This window comes from Phytophthora cinnamomi, assembly GCF_018691715.1.
Source record: "Phytophthora cinnamomi strain GKB4 chromosome Unknown Contig33, whole genome shotgun sequence".
NCBI lineage: Eukaryota > Oomycota > Peronosporomycetes > Peronosporales > Peronosporaceae > Phytophthora > Phytophthora cinnamomi.
Window position 1 is genome coordinate 1,173,434 of NW_027150966.1, and position 22,679 is coordinate 1,196,112.

The 22,679-nt window shown below is 54.2% G+C and overlaps 8 protein-coding genes across 8 annotated transcripts; 4 read left to right on the forward strand and 4 right to left on the reverse strand.

The window, feature by feature from the left end:
• Positions 1 to 11,207: 11,207 nt before the first annotated feature.
• On the reverse strand, positions 11,208 to 11,846 carry IUM83_04497 (Mitochondrial substrate carrier family protein B; the record flags this gene model as incomplete). The annotated part of the gene is made up of 1 exon (XM_067928581.1): positions 11,208 to 11,846. The coding sequence occupies one exon, from the start codon at positions 11,844 to 11,846 to the stop codon at positions 11,208 to 11,210; it is 639 nt and encodes a 212-aa protein (XP_067792609.1).
• A 277-nt stretch (positions 11,847 to 12,123) lies between these two features.
• IUM83_04498 (vesicle transport through interaction with t-snares 1a) lies at positions 12,124 to 13,191 on the forward strand (the record flags this gene model as incomplete). The annotated part of the gene is made up of 6 exons (XM_067928582.1): positions 12,124 to 12,223; positions 12,301 to 12,359; positions 12,456 to 12,626; positions 12,705 to 12,748; positions 12,827 to 12,891; positions 12,971 to 13,191. The coding sequence occupies 6 exons, from the start codon at positions 12,124 to 12,126 to the stop codon at positions 13,189 to 13,191; spliced, it is 660 nt and encodes a 219-aa protein (XP_067792613.1).
• Positions 13,192 to 13,307: 116 nt separating this feature from the next.
• IUM83_04499 (uncharacterized protein) lies at positions 13,308 to 14,279 on the reverse strand (the record flags this gene model as incomplete). Its single annotated transcript, XM_067928583.1, has 2 exons — positions 13,308 to 13,869; positions 13,966 to 14,279. The coding sequence occupies 2 exons, from the start codon at positions 14,277 to 14,279 to the stop codon at positions 13,308 to 13,310; spliced, it is 876 nt and encodes a 291-aa protein (XP_067792606.1).
• A 142-nt stretch (positions 14,280 to 14,421) lies between these two features.
• Positions 14,422 to 16,036, forward strand: IUM83_04500 (O-sialoglycoprotein endopeptidase; the record flags this gene model as incomplete). The annotated part of the gene is made up of 8 exons (XM_067928584.1): positions 14,422 to 14,800; positions 14,886 to 14,982; positions 15,053 to 15,175; positions 15,265 to 15,354; positions 15,431 to 15,506; positions 15,595 to 15,664; positions 15,748 to 15,922; positions 15,994 to 16,036. The coding sequence occupies 8 exons, from the start codon at positions 14,422 to 14,424 to the stop codon at positions 16,034 to 16,036; spliced, it is 1,053 nt and encodes a 350-aa protein (XP_067792705.1).
• A 2,191-nt stretch (positions 16,037 to 18,227) lies between these two features.
• Positions 18,228 to 18,623, forward strand: IUM83_04501 (uncharacterized protein; the record flags this gene model as incomplete). The annotated part of the gene is made up of 1 exon (XM_067928585.1): positions 18,228 to 18,623. One exon carries the CDS (start codon positions 18,228 to 18,230, stop codon positions 18,621 to 18,623), a length of 396 nt encoding a protein of 131 aa, XP_067792749.1.
• An 84-nt stretch (positions 18,624 to 18,707) lies between these two features.
• IUM83_04502 (Telomeric repeat binding protein) lies at positions 18,708 to 20,129 on the forward strand (the record flags this gene model as incomplete). The annotated part of the gene is made up of 5 exons (XM_067928586.1): positions 18,708 to 18,911; positions 19,045 to 19,124; positions 19,208 to 19,355; positions 19,423 to 19,824; positions 19,902 to 20,129. The coding sequence occupies 5 exons, from the start codon at positions 18,708 to 18,710 to the stop codon at positions 20,127 to 20,129; spliced, it is 1,062 nt and encodes a 353-aa protein (XP_067792734.1).
• Positions 20,130 to 20,287: 158 nt separating this feature from the next.
• IUM83_04503 (Extradiol ring-cleavage dioxygenase) lies at positions 20,288 to 21,149 on the reverse strand (the record flags this gene model as incomplete). The annotated part of the gene is made up of 2 exons (XM_067928587.1): positions 20,288 to 20,877; positions 21,104 to 21,149. 2 exons carry the CDS (start codon positions 21,147 to 21,149, stop codon positions 20,288 to 20,290), a joined length of 636 nt encoding a protein of 211 aa, XP_067792733.1.
• Positions 21,150 to 21,758: 609 nt separating this feature from the next.
• IUM83_04504 (UDP-N-acetylglucosamine--peptide N-acetylglucosaminyltransferase SEC) lies at positions 21,759 to 22,450 on the reverse strand (the record flags this gene model as incomplete). Its single annotated transcript, XM_067928588.1, has 2 exons — positions 21,759 to 22,199; positions 22,298 to 22,450. The coding sequence occupies 2 exons, from the start codon at positions 22,448 to 22,450 to the stop codon at positions 21,759 to 21,761; spliced, it is 594 nt and encodes a 197-aa protein (XP_067792820.1).
• Positions 22,451 to 22,679: the final 229 nt, after the last annotated feature.

Below are 22,679 nucleotides of genomic sequence, written 5' to 3' on the forward strand. Positions count from 1 at the left end.
GGCCGCAGTGACTGTGGTGGCGTTTGTTCATTGTTTGAATTGCGCTGCGCGGGTATAGTAAAGGGTATGGAGGCCGAACCTACACGGGGCGTATTGGCTACTAGTGAGCTGGGATCACCAACGCGCTCCAACTGCCAGAGTTTACATAATACAAAACGGGTCACCGCGACAAACCCGCTACCTACACCGTTTAAGAAGCGTAAAGTGCTTCGTGCAAGCCCAAGCACTCAGCAGTGACCAAGCACTCTTTGCCACCTTTCCCTGGTCAAACGACGCAGTGTCAAGCCAAGACGGCCAAGAATGCGCTACCCCCCAGTTTTATTCAGTGGGAGCTTGAAGACCGAGAGCCATCCACTCCACGGGAGAGATATCTGAAGAGAGCACATGAAACTCGGCGGGAGCGTGCTCGAAGAACCGTGGCAGCTCTTGCAGCGGAGAAAAAGAGACGGCGTGAGTTTCACGAAGTCAAGGGTCGATTCTATGCTGACCATCTCATGAAGATTCGCTCCGACGTCAGCTTTGACATGATGTGCAAAAATATCGCTGCTATTGACCGTGCAGCGGGGAGGTCTCCGCATTCGATTGAGAAGTAGATATTCAGTCTGAATAAATGATGTGCGTTCTAGCTCCAGTGGTGCATCTCGTAACATGGTGTAATCGGCTGAAGCCTGCAGTGCTGACTTGGTATCCTGGCTAGCGTATTGTCGCCATCATGTAGCTGCTTCGTGCTAGTGTAATCGGGACGTTCGTTGCTGTTGGTGCGGTGGAGCCATGGACATGGCCAATAACGCTTAAGCGTTTCAACTTCAGATGCTGCATGGAGGGTGATGCGCGGGCTGCAGCCAAGAAGGTGAGGTGCGCGTCGTCGCTGCAATGATCAGGATCGTGGTGTAGTTGGCTTTGCCAATACTCAAACTCCGCATTCGATTGAGAAGTAGATATTCAGTCTGAATAAACGATGTGCGTTCTAGCTCCAGTGGTGCATCTCGTAGCATGGTGTAATCGGCTGAAGCCTGCAGTGCTGACTTGGTATCCTGGCTAGCGTATTGTCGCCATCATGTAGCTGCTTCGTGCTAGTGTAATCGGGACGTTCGTTGCTGTTGGTGCGGTGGAGCCATGGACATGGCCAATAACGCTTAAGCGTTTCAACTTCAGATGCTGCATGGAGGGTGATGCGCGGGCTGCAGCCAAGAAGGTGAGGTGCGCGTCGTCGCTGCAATGATCAGGATCGTGGTGTAGTTGGCTTTGCCAATACTCAAACTCCGCATTCGATTGAGAAGTAGATATTCAGTCTGAATAAACGAAGTGCGTTCTAGCTCCAGTGGTGCATCGTGGTGCACCTCGTAGCATGGTGTAATCGGCTGAAGCCTGCAGTGCTGACTTGGTATCCTGGCTAGCGTATTGTCGCCATCATGTAGCTGCTTCGTGCTAGTGTAATCGGGACGTTCGTTGCTGTTGGTGCGGTGGAGCCATGGACATGGCCAATAACGCTTAAGCGTTTCAACTTCAGATGTAGTGGGTCTAACTTGACTGACTACTTTAGCTTACACGTTGCGTAACGTGTATGAGGAAGCGTAAGTACTTAGTAATTACCTAGGTAAATTATATTTGAATACACAAATATAAGTTAAGTAAGAAAGCATTCCAAGTGACTTAGATTAGATAAAATGAGAACTATATTGTTTGTAAATTGATCTTCCTCTAAATTCTGCTAAAACTGTTTATCATCTATGAAAGGGGTTGGCAGCGGCTGGCTGTCAGAGCCCCGCTAATATGCATGTCTCTGATTGGTAGAAAGATGCTGCTTTCTACCAATAGGATCTATGTGTATGTGTGGACCACTCATTGTGGTGGCACACTTCAATTAACAGATAACCTTATCTGTTAAATTCACAAGTGGCTTGCAGCCACTTGTACGTGTAACCCCGTTACACCATCCCCCCCTTAAGGTTAGACGCGCGGGGTCTCCGCACGTCAATCTTTGGAATTGACCATTTGTCAATTCTACGCGTTTGGAGAAGAAATCCGCGCTCATTCAACGATGAGCGTGCCTCAGAAGAAGTCTTCAAAGTCGGTGGGGAGTCATCTCTCCATCGATGACTACTTCGAACGCCAGAAGGCGAAGTATGGCGACGTCGATGAAGATATGGAGGGCGAGGAAGACTCGCCCTCAAAGCGTAAACTCAGTGTCGAGCGAATCGCTCGACCCTCATGCGAAGAACATTCGCCCGCGTGAAGGGGGACGAATCGGACGCTTCGAGCTCGAAGCGTTCGCGAACTGAGAGCGATACCCCACTCGCGCTTACGCCTGCAGCGCGCGATCCATGGATGCCGTCCGCGTCCGAGATCGCGGATCAGTATGGGAACTCGGTACCTCCGAATGAGGTGCCGCTGTACGTATGCAGCGCCATCAAAGATGACGCTGTGGCTGCCGAGCTGCACTTTGATGCGGAGACGCATCAAAGGCGCGATTACTACATCGGACTCTTCTATGAGCTCCGATGGTTTCAAAGCAAGAAGCCATCTTCTCGCAGCAAAGTGCCCGAATGGCAGGCACTTTGTCAAAGTTGGAACGCCTTTGTTGAAAACTTCAACAAGAGGCCGAGTGCTTACCGTGATCGGATTAAGCAAGCGCGTGATCGCTTCGAGACGTACTCGAAGCGTGGAAAGCTGGAGCAACTCCACGTTGCTGCGGAGGAGGCCAATGTGCCGTGCGCTGTGCCCGAGGGCTTTCAGTGCGCGAAGTGCTTCCCAGGCGCGGTCCGCTTGAGCGACCGCGACCTGAACGGGTACACGTCGTTCCGTGTGCCCGAAAGTCTCAAGGAGCTCCGTGCTAAGTTCTTAGCACGTGAGGGTTCGGGCGCTGGCGATGATCGCAGCGCTCGTATTACTTCCGCTGCGCCAGCGCGTACTGCTCCTCGTACGCCCTCACCATTTCCGGAACGTCCTCCAGCAAGACGTTCCGCGGCTCCCATGTATCTCGATGGGGAGGAAATCCTCTCCAACGAATACGAAAACGAGCCCCTTGAGGGTTCGTTTTCGGGATACTATGGTCAACAATCCGCTCAACAATCCAGCGGGTTGAGCCGCGGGCGTCACGGATCGGCGGTGGCGGGGTGGGAACACGTCCCGGGTATGATCAGCCCCGGGCTGATCAGTATGCGTCTCTCCACGACCGGGTGACCGCCGTGGAGCGTCTGCAGGGCGCTGAGTTCGCCGCCCTGAAACAGGAGCTGGCGAACCAGAAGGCCCAAGTTGCGGCGGTCTCGCAGACCGCCTCGAACATCCAGGTCGAGCTGGGGACCCAGATGAAGGGGTTGCTCCAGCGCGTCCGCGCGCTGGAGGAGAGGCTGCTCGTCGCCGAGGCCAAGTCCTCCGCTTCTGCCTCGGCTCCTGCCGAGGCTTCGGGTCAGCCGAGCTAGAAGGCTCGTGCTGCAGGTATGGCTTCAGCCGTCCGACGTAAAAGGTCGGATGGAGGCGCATGCTAGACGGTATGTCTAGCGTGTATGCGTTGCCGTGCCGTGCTAACACAGTGAACGGCCCGATGAAGCGCGGAGCAAGCTTGCTTGCTCCGAAATCCGAAACTGCATGTTTAGGCAGGTTTTGTGTAGCTAACAAAACCAATGAACTAACTTTGAATTCATTTGTGTTGCCTCTGCCCACATTGTCTGCGTTCAGCTTCTGTTGATCAACAGAAGCTGCTATTGTGTCTTGGACAAACTGAATTACGGCTTGTCTTTTGGTGACGAAACTGATTGCATCCGAGCTGAAGTCATTCAGCTCGCTCTCCGCTAGAGGCCCTGCCTCTGCGTGGTTCTTTGCGGTGTCTGCGCCCTGCGCAGACCCGTGATCCTTGTCCTTGTCGGTGGAGGAGTCTGCGCCCTGCACAGACTCATGTGGTTTGTCCATTGTTGCAGCTGACACTGTGCAAGTGTCAGCGGTTTTCTGCGGCTGCTGTATTGCAGTCGTAGATCCTCCCCCACTTAAAGTGGGAGCCATCACTCCGAGTAAACGCGGTAGACGTGGACGCTGAATGGCATTCACGTAAAACGGTGTATGCCCGGTCGAGGCATGCACTGAGTTATTGATGGCAAACTCTGCCATCGAGAAGCACTAGCTCCAGTATTGGAACGAGTGAGCGTAGCTCTTCAAAATGTCGACGAGCACGCGATTCACGCGCTCGGTTTGACCGTCCGTCTGCGGGTGATCCGCAGTCGACATTGAAGCTGGCTCCCAAGAAGTGTAAATACTTCTTGCCACATGTGCGCTGTGAAGCGCTGGTCTCAGTCCGACACAATGTCGGTCGGCATGCCATGTGTTTGAACACCGTGTCAACGAACAGACGGGCCGTCTGCTTCGCAGTCACTTCTGTTGGCACCGCAGCAAGATGTACCATCTTGCTGAAGCGGTCTACGAAGACCACAACGCCGGTGTTCCTCCGCTATCCGGGGAAGACCAAAGACGAAGTCCAAAGACATGGACTTCCAGCACTCCGACGGAGTCGGTAGTGATTAACAGAGCCTGCGCGAATGGCGCAGGCTTTACGCGTTAGCATACCTCGCAAGCACGGATGTACTTGCGCACCCACTCTATACTGGTGGTGCCAGTAGAAGTCGCGCGTGAGAAGGACGTATGTCTTCTCACGTCCGAGATGTCCCGCGGTCGGGGCATCATAATACTCGTACATGATCCTGAGTCGCAGGTCATGGTCATTCGGCACGACAACGCGGATCGCGTTGTCGTCGACTGCATTATAAAGCAGTAGGCCGTCGTGCACACGAAAGCGGTGTGCACGCGCTCGAAGGTGCTTGGGCAGCTTCTGACGAGCCTTGTCAGAAGGTGTTGTGCCATATGCCAACAAGAGTTTCGCGTCCGCGTCGTGCGCGTACGCGGCCTTCACATCATCCAACAGGGACGATGTGGGTTTGCTTGATCGCTTGACGTCAATGGCATTGACGTCAGCAGCTTCCGCGTAGTCCGGCCGACGTGATAACGCGTCGGCCACTACATTCAATCTTCCGGGTTTGTATTCGACCCGGAAGTTATACTCCGCAAAGAATGAGAGCCATCTCGCCATTCGTTGTGATATGTGTGGCGACTTCACTGCGGTGCGCAGTGAAGCATGGTCGGTGTAGACCACAAATGGTCTACTCCCAAGCAAATACACTCGGAACTTTGCGAGTGCATACTTCATGGCAAGGAGTTCCTTGTCATGCACCGGATAGTTGCGCTCAGCTGGCTTCAGCTGAGTAGACGACACGATCACGGCCCTCGTGATCGTGCTGCATCAACGCGCATTCGATCGCGAAATCGGATGCGTCACACACTACGTGAAATGGGCGATCTTGGTCAGCCACTGCCAAGATCGGCGCCTCAGTCAAGCCCCGCTTGACTGCATCGAATGCCTTTTGGCAATCGGCTGTCCACTTCCACACAGCTTCTTTCTTAAGAAGTTGTGACAGCGGGCGGATCTTGCCCGCGTAATCCTCCACGTACTTGCACAAGTACGTGGCCAAGCCAAGGAACTGCCTCAGTTCCTTGACACTTGAAGGCGTTGGCCATTCGTTAATCACTCTGACCTTTTCCGGTCAGGGCAAACGCCATTTTTCCCTACGAGACACCCGAGGACGGGTATATCACTTGCCCCGAAGATACACTTCTTCAGGTTCGCGTAGAGCTTATGCGTTCGCATAAGCTCAAGTAGTTTTCGGAGATGCACCTGGTGCATCTCTACGTCGGTCTTCCCGTCCATAGCCCGGCTGTGGATGAACACATCGTCGAAATAGCTCGGCGCAAAGTCGCGCACCGAGCGCAACAAGTGCGTTACGCACCTGTTGAAAGTCGCAGGGGCGTTCTTAAGCCCCTGTGGCATTACTAGCCATTCCCAGAGCATGCCGCTTGGCGTGCTCACTGCCGTGAGAGGGATATCGCTCTCACGCATTAGGATTTGATAAAATCCATCTCGCAAGTCGAGAGCACTGTAAACGGTGCTCCCGGCCATCGAATCGATGATGACATCTTTTCGCGGTATCGGCGTCTGCGCCGGTACCGTCGCATCGTTCAGCTTGTTATACGCATGAACGATGCGCCATCCGCCCTGTGGCGTTTTGACACAGAACGTCGGAGCACTGTGCGGGGACTTTGATTCCCGCACTTGTCCTACTTCGCGACGACTTTCAAAGAAGTCGTCGATTGCTTTACTTGCTCTCGCGGCAGTGGCCACTGCCGCGTGACACAGTACTTTGTGCCCGGCACGAGATCAATCTCGTGCTGAATGCCCTTATCCTGCGGAAGCTCCGCAGGAATCTCTTCCGGGAGTACGTCTTTGTACTCCCTCAACAATTCGTAATAGGGACTCGACTTCAGCGAGTCCCAACCTTGTTCCTCAAAGCGCTCTCGCTTCGTCTTCGCACTGAGAGTGTCTTCACTCTCAGTGGTACTTCCCATGAAGAGCTGCCTCAGCTCTTCGCTCTCGCTCTCCGTTCTTTCGCTGTTCGAAAGAACACAGACCTGCTCGATGCGTCCATCGTGCAAGTCGCGTGTGAAGCGCTTCCAACTCATGGCTGGAAGCGAAGTCGACTCCGACGCCGTCGTCGGAGGATTAGCGAGTCTCATTTCGCGATACTGGAATCCAGTATCGGTGCGCGTCAAGACGCTTAGCGTCTCAACGTCCGGCGTCACCGCCCCAGTCTGCCCAGCAGACTGTTCTTGTTGCGTCTCGGTCCCGGACCGAGACTTGCGCAGCGTTCTCCGCATGCGCCGTCTTCTTGTTGTGCGGAGCCGGGCTCCGCACAGTTGTTCTTCTGGTCCAGGCCCGGCCGTGGACAGTTGTTCGCCGGCAGACCCTGTCTGCGGGCGCGCGATATCAAGCCCGGCTTGATCGCATGGCGCTTCGTCGTGCAGCCCGGCTGCACGACAGCATGCAAATTGCGTCAGTGCCGTACGTTTGCAACCGTCCGCACTGTTTGCAGCGTCAACTCCCGGAGTTGACACGCCTTCGTCACCTCGACGCCATTCATTGGCGGAGCCCCTCATGACCGAGGGTGCGTCGGCTCCCGGAGCCGACGCGTCGTTGTCGACCCGACCTCTTCGGGTCAGGGACTGTCCCTTACACGCTTGAACGTGGGTGTTGGTTCCCGGAACCAACACATCTTTTTCCTTCCGACGTCGGCAGCATTGCCGACGTTGGTCTCACTTGTGCGCGCCCTCGCGCACTCCTTGTGCACTCCGGGACAGCAGCGTTAAGCGCTGTCTCGACTGGTGAGCCGCGCGCACCTGTTGGTGCGTGCGCTGCGGTAACAGGGCCATCGCTCTCTGTTCCGCTGTCGCGGCCGAAGCGCACGAGCGTGCGCTTCTTCCAGTCTATCACCGGATCATGCCGTGTAAGCCACGGCATGCCCATTACTACGTCGAACTTATCGTCCAGGTCCAGGACGATAAAGTGTTCGACAAACATCCATTGTTTGTACGAGAAGCGCACGTTCACGACGCACTTCTCGGTCTTCACGATGACACCTGTTGCCAGTCGCACTTCCAGAAGACTTCGAGGTGTATCTACCTCCTCGAAGTCAAGTCTCGGCAGGCTTCGTAGTCGAACAAAGTTGTTCGACGCGCCTGAATCCACCAAAGCTCGAAGAGAGTCACTCGCTCTCTTCGAGTAAACCTTCAAGATGACCAGGTTTGGCCTGTCATCTTGTTTCTTACAGTGAGAGCTGGTCTCACTGGGGGCTGCAGTCCTCAGTGTCGCGTGCCCGATGTCGGCACGCGTGACTGCATTACCAGTAGAGCGCCCCGCGCCTACTGGATGTTCGCGTTTTTTGTTGGTCCGCGGCGATGCCTAGCATCGCCACGACGGCCACCTCTAGGGGGCATGGGAGCTGTGCACTCCCGTGCAAAGTGACCGATCCTTCCGCAACGGAAGCATCGCACGTTGCCTCCCTGCTGTTGGTAACCAGCAGTTGTTGCGTTCGAGAGGTCCATTGGTTCTGGACTTCCCGTCCTCGCTACCGGGCGCGGATGCGACCTCGGCACATTTGCATGGAGTTTAGCCTGCCGCAGGCTAAACTCTTCTTGCATGGCAAGGGTGATTGCAGCTTCGAGAGTACTCGGGTACTCTCGGAAGAGATAGGTCTTCACGGGCCCATCTCTAAGTCCCTTCATGAACGTGACGACCTTAGTCGCCTCGTCATTTGGATTGGTCACGATATTTGATACCAAGTATCGTGCGCGCTGCGCGTAAGCATGAACGTCATGCTTACCCTGCTGAAGGTCGAGGAACTCCGCCCTCGACCGGAAGTCGTTATGCGGGGGCTCAAACGCTTGTCTGAGCTCCTCTTTGAACACTTCGTACGTGCTGAAGCACGTATGATCAGAGAGTCGACGTCCATACGCCCAACTCCTTGCGCGTCCGCCAAGGCAGGACATGGCGAACGCGACCTTCGACAGTGGGTCGACGATGCGTCGAGCCGCTATGGCTGTGTCGAGCTCGACAAGCCATCGGAGGAGAGGCTCACCCTCTCTTCCCACGTAACTGCTTACGCTCAATTTCAATGATTGAGCACGCGGTGTCGTCCCTGACGACGCCGTCACTGAGGAAGCAGCATCACGCTGCTCCTTCATGATGAACCCCAGAGCAACACCATGTTGCTCCGTCGGCGATAGCGTACGCAGAATCGTAGCTATCGCCGCTTCTCCAATGACTGTTGACAGTCGTTGGAGGGCTTCCCACTCTGGGTCAGACAGGTGGGGCAGTCAGCGCGTGCAACATGCGTTGCAGGCGTGTTGGAGATCTCCATGGGCACCTCCGTGCTCATGTGGTTCTCGGCTCCGCATTCGTACACCTCGTACGAACGTCAAGCAGTCGGTCGTTGGACGGACTACAAAGTGCTACCAGGTGTAGTGGGTCTAACTAGACTCACTACTTTAGCTTACACGTCGCGCAACGTGTATGAGGAAGCGTAAGTACTTAGTAATTACTTATGTTAATTATATTTGAATACACAAATATAAGTTAAAATAAGACAGGATTCCAAGTGACTTAGGTTAGGTAAAATGAGAACTGTATTGTTTGTAAATTGGTCTTCCTCTAAAATCTGCTAAAACTGTTTATCATCTATGAAAGGGGTTGGCAGCGGCTGGCTGTCAGAGCTCCGCTAATATGCATGTCTCTGATTGGTAGAAAGATGCTGCTTTCTACCAATAGGATCTATGTGTATGTGTGGACCACTAATTGTGGTGGCCCACTTCAATGTATCCATTGGTGTGTCTTACACCAAGGTGAGGAAGTATCCAAAACTTTTAACAGATAACCTTATCTGTTAAATTCACAAGTGGCTTGCAGCCACTTGTACGTGTAATCCCGTTACAAGGGATGTTACCTGACTGCACTGCCTCGAGAAGCAATGCGTTCGTTGGCTGGGTTTTCGCCTGATCGCCGCGCATTTTTCTTGGAGCGGGCAGCACTCACTCCGCCCGATAGCCTTCAGCGCGAAGTATTTCCTTTTGTGGAATATTACATGACAGCCTACAACCAACTATCAGTACCGCACGTTGCCACAGGGGGGTTTCTTAACTTGTTACTGTACCTTCGGGTTGTCCTCTTGCATGACTCTGTGCTACTGCGCGAGCTTCATCCCGCTCACAAAGTCTGGTCGCACTCTCTGTTCAGCTCCGGCGGCTTTAAAGAATTCGCTAAGGAATTGAAAACCAAAATGCTAAACGATCAGTCGCCGCAAGTGAAGTAATTACACGAAGTGGTACCGGACTTGATGGATCATCTGAAACAACAGCAGCAGCAAGTGATATCACACATCAATAACAAGGTCAGTGAACTTCAAACGTCAGTGGAGCATGTTAAAGAAATGTTCATCCAAATTACCTCCGGCTCTGCGTCTGTCCGTCTGAGCGTCGACTGGGGAGCTTCTAGCAGTGCACAAGATCGTTCTGGCTGTACAGCGGATTCGACAGAAACGCATCCGCGTCGCACACCACTTCCAGCTTCGCACAAGCTCCTCAGATCCATCAAGACTGTGCACCAAGTGTGGCAGGAATGGGAGGTCGGAATAAATGGGGGGCTCTGCCGTGCGTAAACTTGAAGAGCAACTTGGATCGAGCTGGCGCAGCAACGCAGCCGAAAAGCGATTCTTCTTCCGCAGAAAACGTATAGTTGACCGAGTTATCCTGATGCACAACAGCAACACGTCACTTATGAGCAAGCAGTATGGATGCTGGAGAATCACAGAGCACAATCGCACCTAACGTTGAACGCATTGAGCGAGAGTCTAAAAGGTAGAGAGACCTAGGCCACACATACACTGTAGCGTTAGTACACTTGTCGCCGAACTATATTCACGCTCAATGGAGACTTACATGCTCATCTGCACCGCCGCGCGCGAGGCCATCATCTCCTCGTTGCCGCAGCCTCTCCTCCTGGCCCGCTGGTGCCGGCCTGCACCGCCGCGCGCGAGGCCATCACTTCCTCGTCGCCGCAGCCTCTCCTCCTGGCCCGCTGGTGCCGGCCTGCACCGCCGCGCGCGGGGCTCTTCGTCGCCTCCCGTCTTTTTCGAGAATGACAATATTGGGGTTAAAAATGTGCTAAATTTTATGATAGCAGCTGTTATTCAGAGGGGACACTTCTGATAACTGAGTTATCGGAGAGACGGCACGGCGACGGGACGGGGACGAGGAGGGGGACGGCGCGCTCTTTCACTTCCGATAATGACCCTATATCAAAATGTTCTTTTACACAGTTTTTTTTTTCGATTTTTGGCCTCCAGTAGAGAGATTCCTAAATCCTTAGCCTACCCCATTTCCAAAACTAATGCACCCATCTCGTAAAAAACTAAATAGGAGTGTAAATGAGAGTCCCATGATTATAGAGGGGCTTCGCCCCAACTAAAAGGAAGTCAGACGCCAACAAATTCAAGAGAATTATAGATATTATCTGATAATACCTTATAACAATTTCGACAAGTCTTGTCGAAATTGTGTTGTACTACTACATTACGAAATATCCTTCCAGACGGCCGTCCGACTCATTCTGCGACACTGATTACTGGTACGTTTGTTGTTTAGGATGAGAGGGTAGTTTAGCGGATAGCGGATAGAGGAATCCGCTGAATGCCTCTAAGTTGGCGGATCGCCGACCGAAATAGCGGAACTGAAAAGGAGGACACGTTACTGTCTAACGACTAGCGACACATTGCATCTTAGTTGCAGCACGTGGCCTTAGCGTCGGGGTCGGGGAAGTACATGCCAGCGGCCTTGAGCTTGCGGTTAATGTAGAACATGGCGCCAGCGATGATGGCCACGAACGTCGCGACGAAGCCAAGGATGGTCTGCAGCGTCTGCTGGTACTCCTCCTCCTTCTTCTGGGCCGCAGCAGCTTCGCGCTGGGCACGTGACTGCTTCTTGCTCTTGCGGCTGCGACGCTTGGGCTTCTTGGCGTTCTTCTCGGTCTTCTTCTCCTCCGTCTCGCCCTTCTCCTCCTTGTCCAGGCGCTCCAGGTAGCGCTGGATGCGGCGCGCCACCTCGGCGCGGCAGCGGTCGGACACCTTCGTGGGGTCTGTCGGGTTCTCCTGCACCTGCTTGAGGCACTTGGCCGACATCTTGGAGAATACCTTCTCGATGGCCTCGGGCGTCAGGCGCGGGTCGATCTCCTGCACCGGCACGGCGTCGGCCTCGTCCAGCGTCGCCTCCGTCTCCGGCTGCGCCTCCAGCGTCTCCTCCTCGACGACCAGGTCGCTGTCCGCGTCGACCGCCACCTCCTGCGGCTCGCTATCGGCCATTCCCACGGCAGCCAGCACCGCCAGCGCCACCAGCAACAGCGTCAGGATTCCACCACGCATCTTGAGATACTTCACTTGAGAGTTGGCTGTCCTGCGCGAATGGCTGGTTTCCTCCGCACGGCAACTTGTCGAATGCCACGCGGCCGATACACTTTTCGTTTCACCTAATTAGCGGTACTGTATTCAACGCCTTATTAAGGGTATTGGATCATGTGGACCACACCTCTATATGCTAAAAACAGTGCGGGTCCCGCATTTTTTCTTGCTTGATTTTCCAAGTGCACTAAGACAGCAGGCAGTCGACGTCCGGCCTCCTTTCTCGCGTGCATCGAGCAGGATGACCACCATCTTCGACGGCTACGATGAGGAGTACCGCACACTGACGAGCGACATCTCCAAGAAGATCAGTGAGATCGCGTCCTACGAGGACCAGAAAGGTGAAGCGCGCGAACTGGTGTCTGTCTGATTCGGTCGACCTTGGGCCATTTTTGCTGACGACTTGTTGCTGCTGCAGACAAGAAGAAGGCGAGCATCGTGCATGTGGGCGACCTCCTGACTCAAGCCACGCAGCTGGTAGGACGCACTCGCTGCTGAGGGGGGAAGGGGGAGATCTGGTGAAGCTGACGCTCGACTCTTGCGGTGTGGCGGCCTTTGTGCGTGTTCTTTTAGATCCAGCAGATGGAGCTGGAAGTGAGGAGTCTGGATGCCGCGACGCGTCGAGAGCTCTCGAAGAAGGTGGACCAGTACAAGAAGAGTCTGGCGTCGCTGTCGGCGGACCACAAGAAAATCCGAGAAAAGGAGGAGCGAGAAGGACTTTTTGGTGACCGCGATGGCAATGCGGTAAGGGTGGCACCAAGCTTCAGACGTCACTTATTTTAGAGTTTTGTTAACGCTGGTGTTGCGGCTGTGCTTTACTAGGCTTCGGCGGAGCATCGCAGCCGGATGGCAGCGGCTACAAACAAGTACGACATTTTTGCAGTGTTTGACAAGGTTCAAGCAAAGATGTAACCAGTGTGATCGTGTGTGTTGTGGGTATGCAGGATGAAGGGAACGACGGACAAGCTTGCTGCTGCACGGAAAGAGATTGCCGACACGGAGGAAGTTGGTACGTGCATGTTGTAGCTGTTGTGAATGTTGGTTTTGGCGGGGGTACTGACTTTCGACTGCTGTTTCAACTTGCACAGCACTTGCAATTGGTGACGAGCTTAGCCGAAACCGCGAAAAGATCGAAGCTACACACGCTAAAGTGAAGGGGGTGAACGAGATGGCTCGCCGCGGAGGTAACATCGTGGGTCGCATGTCAGCACGAGACAAGCGCCAACGCTTGGCCCTTTCGATTGCAGCGGGTTTCATCATCATCGCCATTCTGCTGCTGATTTATTTCGGCATCTTCAAAAAGAAGTAAGAACGGGTCCTCGCGGGTTCGGCAATAAGCCAGTAAATTGCATGACATTTGTTTACAAACGTTGAACTCTGCTCGAACCTAGCCAGATTCGGACTAATGTCGAAGTCCACACCACTTCAAACCGCGAAACGCTCGTTAGCCTCCTGCTTAAAGGTGTGGCCTCCAGCGCTGGACCCAGCGGCATCATCTGGGCGCAGCGACCTTTCTTCTGGTGCCCCCTTGGACGTCGGGGACTTTTTCCCTTGAACATGGCCTCCTTTCGTGAGGTAGATTGGGGCGTATCCGTTTTGGTAGCGCCTGCGCTGGTGAAGGACCAGGCCAAGACAAAACAAGGCCGTCACGGACGCAGCTACAACAGCGGTGGGAGTCCGCGGAGCGGTTGCCTTGGAGTCGGACTCGAGCGGTTCTCCCGGTGCGTCGAAAATGCCAATGGCGAGCTTGCTACCGTAGAACTGCCCACTGTTGTATTCTTCCACAATCTGCGCTCGTTCGTCGTCTTCAAAAAGAAGAGGAACATAACCATATGAGCATGAGTGCCAGAATTCAGCACGAAAGTGAGGTAAAGAGAGCTTGCCTGAGAGAGCGTGGCGCTTGTAGCCTTCCAGTTTCCACGAGGCTCCGAATTCATGCGTCAGCAGGATGCTGTAGAACTCCACCTTGGTCATGTCAAATTGGCAGCTTCAACGATCACGCAGCACAGCGTCAATTGGTTGTTCGTACGGCCTCTCTCTATCGCCAGCTACATGTACAGTGCCACACAGCTATCCACCCCACCTGTCCTCCTTCGCCGTGGGCGAATCCGCGAGGCAGTCCGTGAGCGGCGCTAGCTGCACCAGCATGGCGACTTTGGTGCTGTTCTCGGTCACCATCTTGGACTCGCTGGCCGATATGATGCTCACCGGCTTGTACGCTTCCGCCGCAGCGACGCCCAGCTTCTGGTTGAGCTTGCTCACGCCCAGCTGGCACGTGCTGAAGAGCTCCATGCACGACGGCGTCGTGAGCAGCGTCGCCATCTCCAGCCCCAGGCACTGGTTGAAGTCCGCGTGGACGCCCGCGGCCCAGCAAAGCGCGGCGAACGCCATGAACATCACCGCCAACGACCTCATCATACCCGCCAACAGATCTTCTGGCCTTGAAAGGTCGCAGCTTTAGACATCCCTCCCATATGGCATATTGTCGACGTTTCAATACGCCATGAGACAGGTTTTTCATTTGGACCAGCAATTGATAATGACGCCGCCGATGCGCAAGGACGGCGACGTGCTCGCCATGGGCATCGAGGGCAGCGCCAACAAGCTGGGCGTAGGCATCATCCGCTACCGCGCAGACGGCGAGACGGAGATCCTGTCGAACCCTCGCAAGACGTACATCACCCCTCCGGGCCAGGGCTTCCTGCCGCGCGAGACGGCCTGGCATCACCAGAACCACGTGGTGGGCATCGTGCGGGCGGCGCTGGCCGAGGCCGGCGTCTCTCCGCAGCAACTGGACTGCATCTGCTACACCAAGGGCCCCGGCATGGGAGGGCCGCTGCGCTCGGCCGCCGTCTGCGCGCGGATGCTGTCGCTGCTGTGGAACAAGCCGCTGGTGGGCGTCAACCACTGCGTCGGCCGTACGTTCGGCCGTAGTTTATAGCGGCGATTCTGGATACGCTGATGTAGTCTTTACGCTAATTTGTCCTGTGTCGGTGGACGTAGATATTGAGATGGGCCGCACGGTGACCAAAGCCGCCAACCCCGTCGTGCTTTACGTCAGCGGTGGCAACACCCAAGTGATCGCCTATTCGATGCAATGGTGCGGCAGTACGGCGCGGTAGAGCTGGGTGTGATCGCAACTAATTGATGGAACCTCGTGTTTTGTGTAGCTATCGCATTTTCGGCGAAACGATCGATATCGCGGTGGGAAACTGTCTCGATCGCTTTGCGCGAGTGCTGGAGCTATCGAACGACCCGAGTCCGGGATACAACATCGAGGTGCTGGCGAGAGAGTACGTCGTTGTTTTAGCCGGATTGTTTTCTATATCATTACTGACTGATGACGCCTTGCTGTTGGTGTGGCGTCCGTGATCTGGTGCAGAGGCAAGAAGTTCATTGAACTGCCATACATTGTGAAGGGCATGGATGTGTCCTTCTCGGGTATATCTACTTTCATCGAAAAGGAGGCCAAGTGCGTTCTACAAATCACGATTTTGATTTAAGCGGCATGTTGACGTCTGCCCCTGTTGTTCTTGTAACTTATATAGCGAAAAGATCAAGTCCGGAGAATGCACCAAGGCGGATTTGTGCTACTCATTGCAGGAAACGATATTTGCCATGCTGGTATGATGTCTAATCTGCCTAGTTGCGGTGTTAACTACATATATGCTTGGGGTGGACGCTAATTTTTATTTCGGGATTTATTTACCAGGTGGAAATTACGGAGCGTGCGATGGCTCACTGCGGGCAATCTGAGGTGCTTATCGTTGGTGGCGTCGGCTGTACGTTCAGTATTGTGTTCATTGTTTCTGTTCATGAATTGAAGCGATAATGACACTGACTGAATTTTGCTGTTCTTTTGCAGGCAACCTGCGACTTCAAGAAATGATGGGTATTATGGCGAAGGAACGCAATGGGCGCGTGTGCGCTATGGACCAGCGTTATTGCATCGACAATGGCGCGATGATCGCCCAAGCTGGTGTCCTTCAGTTCCAATACGGTGAAACAACGTCCCTGAACGATGCTACGTGCACGCAAAGGTACGATTGTTGATATCGGCTGAAAGATATTATTATTGAAGATTCATGTGCTAACTTGTCCTCGCCAATAGATTCCGGACGGATGAGGTCCCAGTGATTTGGCGCTCCGACTGAAGAGGATAGCTAATCGACTCGCCCATACAGGTGCAGACAAAAAAATAAAATCTTGCCTGGGTACTACCGCAATCTCCTACGCCTAGGGCTTTTACTTGAGTGGGTGAAACATGGTAGGAGACGCACGGGATGGGGTCAAACGACCCAGCAGAACCTAGAATGCTCTGATTAACACTGTATCACAAGATTACTCTGCAGCGTGGAATCCTATTCCTCCGCCAGAGAGATTTATGATGCTGATGGAAATGCTGACAAGATCGAATGACGCATCGAGCCCTTTATTGATACAGGTGGACTTGTGGGAATGGTAAAAGCAATGCTTGCGAACTTGTATTCGCCGCGTTTACAAGTTCCTGCTTCGAGTTCATGTTTGCAACAATAAAAAACTTTTGAAAGAAAGTTTGAAGGTGATAAGATCCGAGATGAAGAAGTACTGGTGAAAAAGGTCGCGCCGCCGTATCATTCCCGGTGAACTGCTTTGGGCTAAAATAGAAGTACAAGCTATTTTCGCTTATAAGGAGGTATTTGGCGTTATAGCCTTCAGAGATAGATCTGCCGCTGGCTTTGCTCGGTGTGATATTCGTGCAAAGCGAATAGATCAAGAAAACATGGACCGAGGTCGGCGAGCAGAACCGTACAGCAATGCTACAATCTGGACTCGCGAGATCGCCAGGAACTTGGCCGGTCACTTGTCTCGAGTCTCAAACGCTCATAGTTGTGTGGATACGAGATCTCCAAAATCAACACACCTCCCTCAATTCCACCACTCGTATGTCCAAAAGAGATGCCCTACCAGCCCAATGAAGACGCGACAACATCTTACAACGATTTCGCGACCCAGTGAACACGAAAATGATCTCAGGAGTCTTGGTGGAGGCAGCGCGCGAGAAGAGACCGATGGGGCTCCACCTAGTGATAAGGTCGAAATTAATCAAGAGGTCTCAGACCGACGAGTACGGATCCCGGCAGTCAAACCTCCAGCCAGACAAAACATGGGGAATGGGATGACTGTTGATGCAACTACGTACGATGCCCCTCTTGTCCTACCGCATCAGCGAAATCGCCTTGCTCACGACTACTACAAAAGACAGGAACAGCGAAAAATCTGGCAGGAGAACCAGGTGAGATTGATCTCGCAACAAACAACTTCGGACAGCACTAACCTTACTCGGTGATTATGCTACAGGCTCTCATAAAGCGTCTACAGAGTACAAAAGCGACCCTGAACTCCAAGGAATGGGAAAAAGACGGAAAGTGGACACAAGAATTCCTAAAAAATCAGGAAAAACGTCGATGTGCACTACAACAAGAACTACGAAGAGCTCAGGTCTCACCGCAAGCTGTTCTGCGGTCCAAACCCCTGAAATCACTTTATACCCATCATCTGAAGAGCACTCCTAACCACGCAGGCTCTGATAAAGATTTGGATGTATCCTCGCCTACAAAAACCGATGTGGTGGGAGCGCTCAGTGCTCGAAGCAGCTCTAAGGGGCAAGTACAACTGAGAAGCCGAGGAAGTTCAGAAGCAATTGTCCAGCAAGCGAGTGCTGCGAACCACCGACGCATCTTGGAGTTACGGAAGCAAAAACCGTCGCCCCGCTTGGCCCATCCGGTAGAATCTTCATCTACAGGGCTAAGTACACCCGACACGATAAACCCAGATACAAGTGACGAGACAGCATATATTCCGGATAATGAAATCGTCTCCGTGCGGTTCACATTTTCACGTGGCCGAAGTCGAGGAACTGACTCGAGCTCAGGCGTCATCAACCAAGCCGACCCACCAGGGTCATTGGATGTATACGAAAGCGATCGAGATATGATGAGTCTTTCGGGGGCTTTTTCTCCAGGAGTCGAATTGGAGACAGCGCTGAATGCGGTGGCAGTGAGGGGCACAAATCTCGATCCATCCGAGTGTGATCAGCCGATAGAAATTGTCGCTGATGCCCACGAGGACTCGACCATCGCGATCGAGGCTCAACTACAGGAAGTAGATGATCGTTCCAGCGATGCGGTGGGAAGCGTCATTAATGTCGCTGGAGGTACATCTGATGTCGAACGTGAGATCACGAAAAATATGTTTCACACCGAGGATGAACGCATACACGTTGATAACGGCGACTTTAGCCCACCTGCATCCGCACCCGAGGACGCAGTAGTTGCTACAAGAAGCGAAGATGACTCTGATGAGATGTCTGCCGTGACCGAACCCGAACAGGCTGAAGACGTGGCTAGCCTAGGCAACGAGAAGGAAAAAAGCGAGGTAGATGGCGCACATGGTCGAGACGAAGAATGGAAGTCACCACCATTTCCAGAAGAACAGCAAACACAGCAGGTATCGTCTGCCGATGAGGAAGATGAAGCTTACGACGGCGACAATTTCGACGAGGACGGTCTTCCGTCTGCCCGAACAGCAGAAGAGCTGCCCCAAGTAAACGACAACCACGAAGTTAGTGGATACGGAAGCGAGTTTGAGGAGGAACCTGGCAGCAGCTCTTTGAGCATTGTCAATACTGCCGTCCTCGCTGCCAACCAAGACGAAGGCAACGACGAGGATGAATACTCGCACGATGACTTCGTGGACTAAAAAAGCAAGTTGAAGTGCACAATAAATAGTCCAATAGGACTATTTATTGTACAATTTGCATTTCGAGTCGTGCGAAGCACAGCGATGCCCACACCGTCCTCCGCCTCGAGCAGCAGGCGCGCGTCGATCAGCTCCGTCACGTCTTCGGGGCGCCGACGCAAGGACCAGTCCCTGCTGGACGTGGCTGCCTCGCTGGGCCAGCGCACGCCGGAGCGCTCGCAGCCGAGCGGCGAGGGCGTCCCTGCACGCTCGAGGCAGCTGGACTTCGGCAGCGAGGCCGGCGACGACGTGGACGATGAGCAGACTCAGCTGGAGGGGACGACGCACAGGCTGGCGATGTTCTGGCACAGGGAGGAGCAAAGGAGGAGGGGCTGGAGATGGAGAGGCAGCTGCTGGCGGAGAGATGAAGGTGCCGGTGCAGGTGGAGATCGTCGACCGGGAGGACGAAGAGGGCGACAGTCTCGAGAGTGAGCGAGACGCGGCTGATATCCGTCCTAGGAGGTGAGGAAGCGGGCGTTGTGGGTTGCTGAGTGAGAGGTGCAGTATTTAAAAGCTGACTCACTGGTGTGTTATGATGGAGCTAGAGGACGGCGGGCAACGGTCTTTTGGAGTGAGGACGAGGAAGAATTCCTCCGTCAAGGCGTGGCGAGACGCGGGATCGGAAAGTGGAAGCAGATTCTGCACGACGGTGCAGGTGTGTTCTCTGCACATCGGACCAATGTGGATCTGAAGGTAAGGTGCTTATTTTTGCTGGGTGCTTGTTGGTGAGGGTAGCTGACGGATTGGCATGTGGATGTAGGACAAGTGGAAAAACTTGCAAACGTCTAGGCAGACTAGTCGACGGAGGCGCAAAGCTCCAGGTACTTTGACTCCACCAGCTGAAAATGATGAGCCTGACAGCGAGCGAGACGCACCAGAGCGCCCCGCGAAGCGGCGCGCGCCATCGAATGCTAATGCGAGTGAAGAATCATCGGCGGACAGTGCACAGCCACGACCCCGTCGGAAAGCTGCTGTCGTGGCTGGCCGCGCAATGACTAGAGTGGCTAAGCAAAATGCTGAGGCGGAGTCTTTACCCGGCGAAGTAAACGAGGAGTATCGCGTTGAAGACCGGAACTCCGACCCTGACAGCGCTACGACTGATTCGAATGAGCTCACCGGTTCGGTGGAGTTGAAGATCGCTACAGACAAGTCGTTTCCTGAGGTACGTTGGTGAAGCATACGTCTTACTTTGGCCATGTAGCCAGCCACTGACTGTCCCCCTTGTTTATGGTGTTGCAGCTTGTTGTTGTTAAGATAAATCTCAGCTCGTGCCAAAGCATTTCTGCACTAAAGAATCACCTTCGGACGACTGTATTTTCAGACGCCTTTGCGGACGCGGAGCTTCAGGTCGTTGGGCTTGAGTCAAGAACGCTATTTGAAGATAATGAACGACTATCGCAGTGCATCCGAAAGAACGGACCTGAATTTTTCATCGTCTCGGACGAAAACCCAGAGGAGTTCGTGTGAACAGATCATTGTACCTTCAGATTGTACTGCCCCATAGTTAATGAACACTTTTGCACCCCCTTCCGAATGGAGAAGCACAAGTATGCATGCTAAGCAAGTTATTTCATTGAAAAATATGTAGCGACATTCGGCAACCGTAGAACACAATCAAATGCTGTTTACTGCTGCACCCCCCACGCATAGTTTGCAAAGGAAAAGTGTCCGACAGCCCAGCCTCCGAAAATGAGCTTAGCACCGGGTTCCTTCTCTTCCATACCTGCTCCAGCTCCAACGATGAAGGGCATAAAATGATCAGGTGACGGGTGAGCCCATTTTGCACCGGGTGCGTCGCGCCAGTGGGTAATGAGGTTAATACGCTCCTTCATGGTGAGTTTGGACTCCGATGCCAGGGTATCGTTGAGCCACGCTTGGAATGCCCGCGCTCCTTCGACGAGAGAAGGATTACGACTGTGGAAGCCGCGGAGGTTGTGCGTCGACTGTCCCGAGCACAGGATCAACGTGTCCTCGTCGCGGAACGGCGCGATCGCCTTGCCAAGGTCGAAGTGGACCTGGTCGCTCAGGTACGAGTTGATGGACATGGTGACGACCGGGATGTCGGCTTGCGGGCGGATGAGCTTCATCGGCACGAACACGCCGTGGTCGAAGCCGCGGTTCACGAGCTTGGCCTTGAGGTTATTCTTCTCGAGCTGCTCCTTGACCTTATGGGCGAACGCGGGGTCGCCCTTGGCGGGTACACGACGTCGTACGCCTCTTGAGGGAACCCGTAGTAGTCGTAGATCATGTCTGGGTTGGCGGCGTTGGAGATCTCGAAGCCGCTGCTGTCGGACTCGAAGTGCGCCGACACGAAGAGGACGCGCTTGGGCAAGTTCTTACCGTTCGGGTAGAGCTTGTCAAAGAGAGAGGTTAGCAGTTCCGCCGCGGGGCAGCCTCTCGCATCATATCGGCGGGGCCTGAGGAGAGCAACCACAGCGGACCGGGGCCGTGCGAGACGGCGACGGCAGGGTGGCGGAAGGCGGGCATCGCTATGATCGGGTAGTGGTGTGGTGGTGCGTTGAGCGCAAAATGCAGAATGTCATTGGGCTCAGCTCAACATGAGCCGCGTCCTCGGCTCAGGCTCCGGATTCTCGCGGCAAGAAATAGCTCTGTCCGTACAGGTGTTGAACCTGTTCACGTAATAGCCCGTGGCACCTACGCAATCGAGCGCTCACCATCCCCTGTCGCCTCATCGTCGACATATCCTCGACCCCCCCCCCCCCCCCTAGTTGCCAACTACGGTAGTTGGACGCTAGGAGGCTTGGTCGTCGCGTCCTGCAGCTAGAAAGCTGGTGGTCTCGAAGAGAATCCGAAAAAGACGAGCGGCCACTCATAATTGTGTTCCAATTATGCTCGTGCGCGAAACACTTGTGCACACTTCGAGCCTCGAATCGCGGTTCTTGGGTCACCACTCGATCAACACTACCGACTTATTGACCGTCAAATATCGCGCAATGCGGTCCAAGCTGTACCTGCTCAACTGTTCAAGCATCAAGAACGGAGTGTATATGCACAGCAAAGCAATTGCGGACAGCTATGCTGTATTGGGGTTGCAAGCTGAACGCTGGTGCGTTCAAGCTAGCGTTATGCGAAACCCTACTGTCGAAGCCCCCACGCATAGTTGGCGAAGGTGAGGTGGCCCGCGCCCCATCCGCCGAAGAAGCTTTCTGCTCCGGTGTCCTCCGCGTTCATGCCGGCTCCAGCAGCGACTACAAATGGGAGGAAATGGTCGGTCGTCGGGTGCGCTAGCGTTTCTCCTGGGGCTGCCTGCCAATTGACGACTTGCTCTACGCGCTGTTCGTACGTGAGTGTAGATCTGGGCGTGAACGTGTCGTCCAGCCAGTCCTGAAACGCAGCGGCCCAGTCGACAATGGGGTGGTTAAGGTCGCGAACTCCGTGCAAATTGTGAGTCGACTGTCCGGAGCAGAAGATGAGCGTATCCTCATCGCGGAAGGGTGCAATTGCCTTGCCCAGGTTGAAGTGCGCTTTGCTGTCTAACAGGGAGTTGATGGACATGGTGACGATAGGGATATCTGCCTGGGGCCGGATCAGCAGCATGGGGACAAAACGCCGTGGTCGAAGCCCCGTTCGACAAGTTTTGCCTTGATATTGTTTCTTGCGAGACTGTCTTTCACCTTTTGGGCGAACGCGGGGTCGCCCTTGGCAGGGTACTTGACCTGGTACGACTCATCGGGAAAGCCGTAGTAATCGTAGAACATGTCGGGGCTCGCAGAGCTGGAGATCTCGAATCCATTGCGCCTGGAGTCAAAGTGCGCGGACACGAACAGGATTCGCTTGGGCTGGTTTTATCGTTCGGGTACAGCTTTGCGAACAAGCCGGTTAGCGTTCGAGCTGGCAGCGTCTGCCGGTTCACGCCTTCGTAGCCCTTCGTTAGGAGCCACAGCGGACCAGGGCCGTGCGAGACAACAACGACGGGGTGGCGGACGGCAGTCATGCTCGTGTTTGAGCGGATCTGGGCGTGCTGGGGTGCAGGGAAGTTGAAAATGAACGTGGTAT